The 8350-nt window shown below is 48.4% G+C and overlaps 1 protein-coding gene across 1 annotated transcript in view; it reads right to left on the bottom strand.

Annotated features, from left to right (window-relative positions):
- PI4KA (phosphatidylinositol 4-kinase alpha) overlaps window positions 1-8350 on the bottom strand; it is a 153819-nt gene that overhangs the window by 10704 nt on the left and 134765 nt on the right. Inside the window, exons 39-41 of the mRNA XM_012812667.2 lie at window positions 7706-7873; window positions 7018-7071; window positions 2825-2945 (exon numbers count right to left, since the gene is read on the bottom strand). Coding sequence (XP_012668121.2) covers window positions 2825-2945; window positions 7018-7071; window positions 7706-7873 — 343 coding nt within the window. The remainder of the gene's footprint in view (window positions 1-2824; window positions 2946-7017; window positions 7072-7705; window positions 7874-8350) is intronic.

Raw genomic sequence — 8350 nt, 5'->3', positions numbered from 1 at the left:
ACTGAAGATGTGTGGTGTTCATCACACTTGTCCTTGCATGGTGGGATAGGGGAGGCCAAGCGGGCCTCTGGGAGAGAGGGGCTGAGGCAAAGGCCTTGGTAAGCCCAACCAGCACCTTTAGACTAGCCTTTTATTGGTTGCAGTTGTCATTGTTGTTAGGAAGGCCCAGGTTGGATTCAAACCCGTCTGCTGTATGTGGCTTATGCCTTAGCCACTTGAGGTACAGGTGCTGAGCCATGAAATGTGTTTTCAATTACTGTACAGTGACACGTATTTAGAAGACTCATAACTCATGAACCTATACTTTGTATATGACCCCTGTCTTAATGTTACAGCAGCCTGCATGGGTCCAGGTGCAAGGCAGACCAGAAAGTTTGAATGAAATAGACCGTGAGAAGTTCAGACAGACTTCAGATGCCACACTGCAATTAACCTTAAGAAACTACTGCTTGGGGGCAGCACCTGTGGCTCAAGGAGTAGGGTACCAGCCCCATAAACTGGGGGTGGTGGGTTCAACCCAGCCCCAGCCAAAACTGGGGAAAAAAAAAAAAGAAAAAAAAACTACTGCTTGGCTGGGTATGGTGGCTCACACCTGTAAAGCTCAGGAGTTTGAGACCAGACTGAACAAAAGTGAGACCCTGTCTCTACAAAAAATAGAAAAGGTAGCTGGATGACATGGCACGTGCCTGTAGTTCCAATTACATGGGAGGCTGAGGCAAAAGGATGGCTTGAGCCCAAGAGTTTGAGATTGCTGTGAGCTATATACCACGGCACTCTACCTAGGGTGACAGAGAGACACCCTATCTCAAAAAACAAATAAACCTAAAAAACAAAAATCTACTGCTTGTTGAGTCTGGTGTAGTGTCAGTGAAGAATATTCCCAATGACCTGAAACACTACTAAAATACTCTCCCCCCCTTCCAATTATATGTCTGTGTGAGGCTGAATTTCCCTTTTTTTTTTTTTTTTTTTTTTGAGACAGAGTCTCACTATGTCACCCTGGGTAGAGTGCTGTGGTGTCAACCAGTTGCTCACAGCAACCTCACACTCTTGGGCTTAAGCAATTCTCTTGCCCCAGCCTCCCAAGAAGCTGGGACTACAGGCACCTGCCACAACGTGCCTGGTTGTTGTCATTGCTTTTTACCAGGCCTGGGCTGGGTTCGAATCCACCAGCCCTGGTGCATGTGGTCTGTGCCCTAACCGCTGAGCTACAGGCACCAAGCCTGAATTTCCCACATTTACTTCAAACAAAACACTATACTGTAACAGATTAGGTGCAGAGGCAGAAAAAGAATGAGAACCCTGGGTGGCGCCTGTGGCTCAAAGGAGTAGGGCACCGGCCCCATATGCCAGAGGTGGCAGGTTCAAACTCAGCCCCTGAAAAAAAAAAAAAAAAAAAAAAGAATAAGAACCCAACTATCTATTGAACCTGGAAAAAAAAAAAAAGATTTGTAAAATCTAAAGCAATGACACTTTTCTTGCTCATTTTTGAGTTTTTTTTTGGAAGTTGCTTTTCCCCAAAAGATGTTATTTATATTAACAGGTAATGAATGGGCTAAATTTCTTTTTCTTTTTTTGAGACAGAGTCTCATTATGTCACCCTGGGTAGAGTGCTGTGGCGTCAACCAGTTGCTCACAGCAACCTCATACTCTTGGGCTTATTAAGTGACTCTCTTGCCTGAGCCTCCCAAGTAGCTGGGACTACAGGAGCCTGCCACAATGCCTGGCTATTTTTTGTTGCAGTTTTCATTGTTGTTTAGCTGGTCCAGGTCAGGTCAAACCTGCCACAGCGCCAAAACCACTGAGCTACAGGCACTGAGCCTGAGTTTCTTTTTTTATTATTTAAAAAACATTTTAGCCTGAGTGCAGTGGCTCACATCTATAATACTAGCACTCTGGGAAACTAAGGACAGTGGATGGCTTGAGCTCAGGAGTTTGAGACCAGCCTGAGCGAGACCCTGTCTCTACTAAAAATAGAAAGAACTACTCAGGGTCTCACTCTGTCACCTCCACTAGAGTGCAGTGGCATGATCATAGCTCCCTTGAACTCCTTGGCTCAAATGATCCTCCAGTCTTTCAAGTAGCTGGGACTACAGGGGCATGCTACCACACCTTTTTCTATTTTTAGTAGAGATTGGGTCTTGCTCTTGCTCAGGGTGGTCTTGAACTCTTGGGCTCAAGCAATCCTCCCCGCTGGGTCTCTCAGAGGGCTAGGATTACAGATGTGAGTCACTACACCTGGCCTCTTTTTTTTTTTTGAGGGACAAAGTCTTTCCACGTTGCCCAGGCTGATCTCAAATTTCTGGCGATCCTCCCACCTCAGGCTCCCAAAGTGCTAGGATTATGGGTGTGAGCCACCATACTTGGACAAAATTTCTAGTCTTAATTTCTAATCTTCATTAAATTGATAGCCAATGCTCACATAAATGAGCACTTTTTGAGAATCTCAGTAATTGTTTCTAAGCATCTGCAGGGGTCCTAAGAGTACTCCACTGCGGAAGTGCTCCCTGGGCTAGCTGCCCTATGTGCATATGGACAGGCATGTGGAACAGAAGCAGCTCTCTGAGTAGGAGGGCCTGACATGCACACCTGGACAACTGCAGGGTGATGCCAAAGTGGCAAGTTCGCAAAGGCTCCATGAACAAGGGTCCCACTCCCCTGCATGCTGAAAGGTGAGAAGTGCCTTACCAAAGGGAGGGCAATGGAGGGGTCTGTAGGCTGGGATGGTGGGGCTGTGGAGGCCCCGAAAGGATGTAGAAGAATCTGGGCAGTGCTAAAGGCACTGAAGATGAGTGAGGCCTGTAGGAAACAAGGAGATACTCACGGTCTTTCTGGTGGCCCTCTTCATCTAGATAGATATTAGTCTTCATGTTCCAGATGAACTGGTGTGCCAGCAGCTGGGATTTGGATGCTGCCCATAGAATATACTCCCGCACATAGCCCATCTGTAGGAGAGCAAGGTCCCCCATTAGCCAGGCTCACAGCACCCTATCCACCAGGAGAGACTTGTCCTCACCCAGGGCAGGCGCTGACTCCCAGTGCTGAGCAGACCTGGCAAGGAGGAGGCCGAGTGGTGCCTGGTGGTGGGGGGTGAGCTCCCCAGGTCAGTGGTGGGTCCAACCAGGGGTCCCCAGCAGGTGGGGTCTGCAACAGGGGCGTGAGGCAATGTGTATCTATGACTCTCAGACCAGTTTCTGGGGTCAACTGTGAGAAATGAGGAGGCTGGGTCTTGAACATCATTTGAAAGTTGGCTCACTATTCAGAATAATGTTCCAAAGTGATGAACAGGTTCTAGAAAAATCTAATGCAAAAGTACCTCCTCCATGAGTCGGTGCATCTATGGCCACCATCCTAAGGACCCCTCCTCCTTTTCCTTCTTGGTCATGTTCCATGACTTGTATGAGTAACTCCAGTTTCTTGTTGTTTTTTTTTTTTGAGACAGAGTTTCACTTTGTCGCCCTTGGTAGAGTGCCGTGGCATCAAAGCTCATAGCAGCCTCAAACTCTTGGGCTTAAGTGATTCTCTTATCTCAGCCTCCCAAGTAGCTGGGACTCCAGGCACCCACCAGAGTAACTCCAGCTTTAATTACTATGTTCTAGGTTTAAAAAGTTGGGCTGAGGAGCTGCCCATAGCTCAGTGGGTAGGGCACCAGCCACATGCACTGAGGGTGGTGGCTTTGACCACAGCACAGGCCAGCTAAAACAACAATTACAACTGCAACTAAAAAAAAAAAATAGCCAGGCATGGTGGCGGGCTGTAGTCCCATCTACTTGGGAGGCTCAGGCAAGAGACTTGCTTACGTCCAAGAGTTTGAGGTTGCTGTGATACCATAGCACTCTACCAAGGGTGACATAGTGAGACTGTCTCAAAAAAAAAAAAAAAAAATTTGGGCTGGACTTCCTGGGAAGCCTCTTGGAGAAGCTTGTTCCTCTCTGCAATAGTGTGTAGCCACCCATCTGGAAATGCTGTAAAGTTGGGCAGGTGAGCTAGCATACAGGTAAAACTTCAAGTAACTCCTTGCTGTGGGTTTCCCAATGTTACCCCAGAACATGAACCTAAAGACAAACTTTGACCACTCAATCCATGCTGCTTCTATGTGGAAGTGTGCTGTATATAATTAACTCAGAGTTCCAAAGTCAAAAGCACTAAACATAGTGTCTGTCTGCCACTTCTATCCTGATCACTCCTTCTCAGCATTTTTATTAGCTTTTTGTTTCTTCTTTTCGTGAAGAAAGCAAAAGTGAATGTGTATGTATATTTATATCACTACAAGTTTAGACTTTAAAAACTTCCCTAAAAATGACAAGCAAGCAAGAAACCAGTGAAGCCCGTCCTGAGCTGGTGTAGTCACCAAGAATCCTTTCATCAGGTGACCTAGAGGCAGCAAGATCTGGGTGGACAGTCCTAATGGAAAACAGGCCCAAGACAGTGTAATCATATTGTTATTACAAGAAAATATACATGCTAGGTTAAAGCAAAAAGGTAATATTTTACTGTGAGCAACCAGTAGTGTCAAAATATTCAAAAATAAAATCAAATTAAGAAAAAAAACCTGTAATCCTACATTTGAATTACAAACATCAGTATAATCTCATGATGCACTTTTCACTTTCAAATAAAAAATTTTAAGCTTTACCACCAGGAAGACCTGGAAACAACATGCAACTCTATTGCAGTGAGCACTCTTAGTGCCTCAGCACCCTACTTTGCAGGAAGGTAAACCAGGGTTCTTTGGAAAATTGGTTGATCCTAGTCTGAAGTAGGAGAAGAGCAACAAGAGCCTTGTCACTGTGTTCAGCAAGGAGGTTTTCGAAGACTAAGATCAAAGAACAGGGAAGACAACTTGAGTAGGCTGGATAGATTGGCAATCAAAGCAATGGCAGTGGACCAGCATGCAGTCTGTCCAGATCCATTACTTTATAGCAACATTTAGATTAAGAAAAAGAAAAACTGCTCACTTTGGGTAATACAGAGGAGTTAACTCAGTATTTTGAAAACTAAAAAATTAAAGGAGTGAAGAAAAATAAATAAAATTTTATTTTTATTTTTTGCACTTTCTGGTGGGGGCTGGGTTTTAACCCACCACCTCCAGTATATGGGGCCAGCACCCTACTCCTTTAAGCCACAGGTGCCTCCCAGGAAAATAAATAAAAAATTCAAAGAGAAGCTTATGTAAAATACCAGCCAAACAAAAGAAACCATAGTCTACCTGCATGTCCTGGTGAGGACCACAGCCCCCACCTACGCCCTTATGCGCTACCCGTCTCAGCCTCCATGTGCTACATGCAGCCCACTGAGCATAAGGCCCGGGAGGTGTGGCCCTGTTCATGTGGACAGCCTGGGCTCCACTCCGTACTCTCTGGATGCAGAGAGCCAAGCAGTCCAACGAGGACACATGGGAAGGAGTAGAGGAGAAAAGGAGGCACCTTCCTGGAGGTAAGGTGCTCGCAACAGCCCATGAGCCTTGGCTCCAGGGCCAAGGACCCAGCTTTGGTGAACACAGCTTTACCAGGATCACTACTCAGGGTTTGAGAGTCTGGCACTGCCCAGTCAGGACAGTGAATGGTTCCACAGGACTCAGTGTTTCAGGAGACAGTGGCTGCTGTTCTAGGAGCACTTTGGTCTATGGACTCTAAACGGAGCATCATCCCAGTCTGCAGGGAAGAAGCCAGCCCGAGACACTCCGTGCTCACAGCCACTGTGGCTAACAGAAGTGTCTGGTGCCCACGGCAGCTGTAGAAACAAGGTTGCCCCTGGGTTGAGGAGAGGGCAGATGAGTGGCTGCGCAGACATAGCGTGGTGCTGGCACAAGGCCCTGGGAAATGCTGCTTCTGGGCACAGGTGGTGTGTGTTCCTGGCTGTGGTCATTCTGAGGGGTGTTTTCTGTGTCACACCCCATGTGGAGCACTTTACGTGGATATATGTTGTTAGGGGATGAATTATATCTCCCAAAGTCACATGTTAAAAGTACCTCAGAATGTGACTGTATATGGAGAAGTATTTGGAGGGATTTTTTTTGTTGTTGTTGCAGTTTTTGGCCAGGGCTGGGTTTGAACCTGCCACCTCTGGTATATGGGGCCAGCATCCTACTCCTTTGAGCCACAGGCAACGCCTAGGAGAGATTTTTTTGAGACAGAGTCTCATTCTGTCACCCTGGGTAGAGTGCTGTGGCATCATAGCTCACAGCGACGTCAAACTCTTGGGCTTGAGCAATCCTCTTGCCTCACCCTCCTGTGTAGCAGGGACTACAGGTGCCCACCTCGACGTCCAGCTATTTTTAAGGACAGGGTTTCTCACTCTAGCTCAGGCTGGTCTCGAACTCCTGAGCTCAGGCAATCCACCAACCTCAGACTCCCAGAGTGTTGGGATTAGAGGAATGAACTAGTTGGGTTGGAGTGTTTAAAGAGGTCACTAGGTCAGATGAGTGGGTGGGTCCTAACCCTGTGAATGGTGAGATTAGGACACACACCAAAGAATGACCAAGTAAAGACAGGGAGAAGGCGGCCGTGGACAAGCCAAGGAGAGAGGCCTTGCAAGGATCCAACCCGGCCCACGCCTCATCATCAGACTTCCAACTCTCAGACCTGGGACAATATAAATTCCTGTTGTTTAAGCCGCCCTCTCTGTGGTGCTTTGTGGTGGCAGCTGAGCAGGCCAACACACACGTCATCCTGTCCAAATCTCCTTGTCACTTCCCACTGGAGAGCCAGTCAAGAGTTGATGAGACTCAGAGACTTGCATATCCAGGGCATATCCTGGGCAGCCCACCCAGGCTGTCCACCCTGGCTGGCAATAACCCAAGAACCACTATTCAGAGTGTGCCTGGGCCTCTCTTGCCACAGCACTAGTGACCAGGGTCAGCCATGGTGGGGATGGGGGGACTACAGGGAGCGCAGTCACAGCTGGGCTCTCAAGGAGGTTCCACAGAGCCCACAAGGGTTGGTGGCAGGCTGGGCATGTGGGTGGGAGGTGGGAGCTCTGGAGTGAAGAAGAGAGCTGCTGTGGGCATGGCCTTACCTTGTCGTATCTCAGGGCCTGCACGATTTGGGGGATGTAGAAGAGGATGGCGTCCTGTGGAGGAAAAGGAGAGGGAGCTGTGTTGCCCCAGGGCCCTGCCTGCTTCTGCTGTGCCCCGGCATGCTGTCCTCCTGGAGTACCACGCAGGGTAAGGATGGGGAAAGCCCCGAGGACAGCAAGAAAGCGATCAATGGCTTGGAACATGTAACTGGTAAAAAAGGAGATGGAGCAAGGCTTCTAGCCCTGACTTGGGAAGACAGGCTGCCATGGATCAGACTGTACGCCCAGAGAGTCGCCCCCAGTTGTCATGACTGTCTCGTGGGCTCCCTGGATCCTGCGAGATTGTGTGTGTTTCCAAGGCACATGGGCACTGATGGGATGGCTCTGCTCAGCCCCTGTTGCCCAGGGATGGCTGACAGGCCACCTCCACAATCAAACTCAAGTAAGAGTTCTTCTTTTTTTAACTCAAACAATTAAAGTTAAAAACAAATAAAACTAAAAAATACATCTGAATTCGAACTAAATTCATCTTCTGTAATGACTAGAACACAACTGGGACTGAAGGTATGTTCTAAGATGGACTGATGTTTACTCAGGCAGACTCCAAGCTGACAAGGAAGCCCTGTCTGGGCTGCAGGCACCTGCCCCCACAGTCCCCCTGAGGCCTGCTCAGCAGGCCCTGGCTCACCGGGGGGAAGGACCGCAGGACTTTCACCCCATACTGCGCCGTCAGAGGGTGTGGTGGGTACATGCTGGAGAAGTAGGAGAGGCCCGTGGGTGGGTCCGTGGGTGCCCAGCATAGCACGTGGCTGAGCTCTGGAGCGTCAGCATCGATGGTGTGCCAGGTGACAAGGAACTGGGGAGAAAGGAGATGGTATGGCTTGGGCAGTCTCTGGGTCCCTCTGGAAGTACCTGGCACATGACCCACACCACAAGGATGCATATGGAAAGGGAAGATAAAGCTTTTGTAACAGTGTGGAAAATGTTTCTGATATGTTATATTAAGAAGCATGGGCTCGGTGCCTAAAGCTCAACCAGCTAAGGCGCCAGCCACGTACACCTAAGGTGGCGGGTTCGAATCCCCAGCCCGGACCCGCCAAAAACAACAATGACAGCTGCAACCAAAAGATGGCCGGGCGTTGTGGCGGGCACCTGTGGTTCCAGCTTCTTGGGAGGCTGAGGCAAGAGATTCGCTTAAGCCCAAGAGTTTGAGGTTGCTGTGAGCTGTGGTGCCACGTACCCTACCAAAGGTGACATGGTGAGACTCTGTCTCAAAAATAAACAACAACAACAAAAAAACTATGGTATATGTACACCATGGAATATTATTCAG

This window comes from Otolemur garnettii, unplaced genomic scaffold, assembly GCF_000181295.1.
Source record: "Otolemur garnettii isolate 467f Iridium unplaced genomic scaffold, OtoGar3 scaffold00218, whole genome shotgun sequence".
In the NCBI taxonomy this organism is placed as follows: domain Eukaryota; kingdom Metazoa; phylum Chordata; class Mammalia; order Primates; family Galagidae; genus Otolemur; species Otolemur garnettii.
This window is presented reverse-complemented; position numbering and strand designations above follow the sequence as displayed.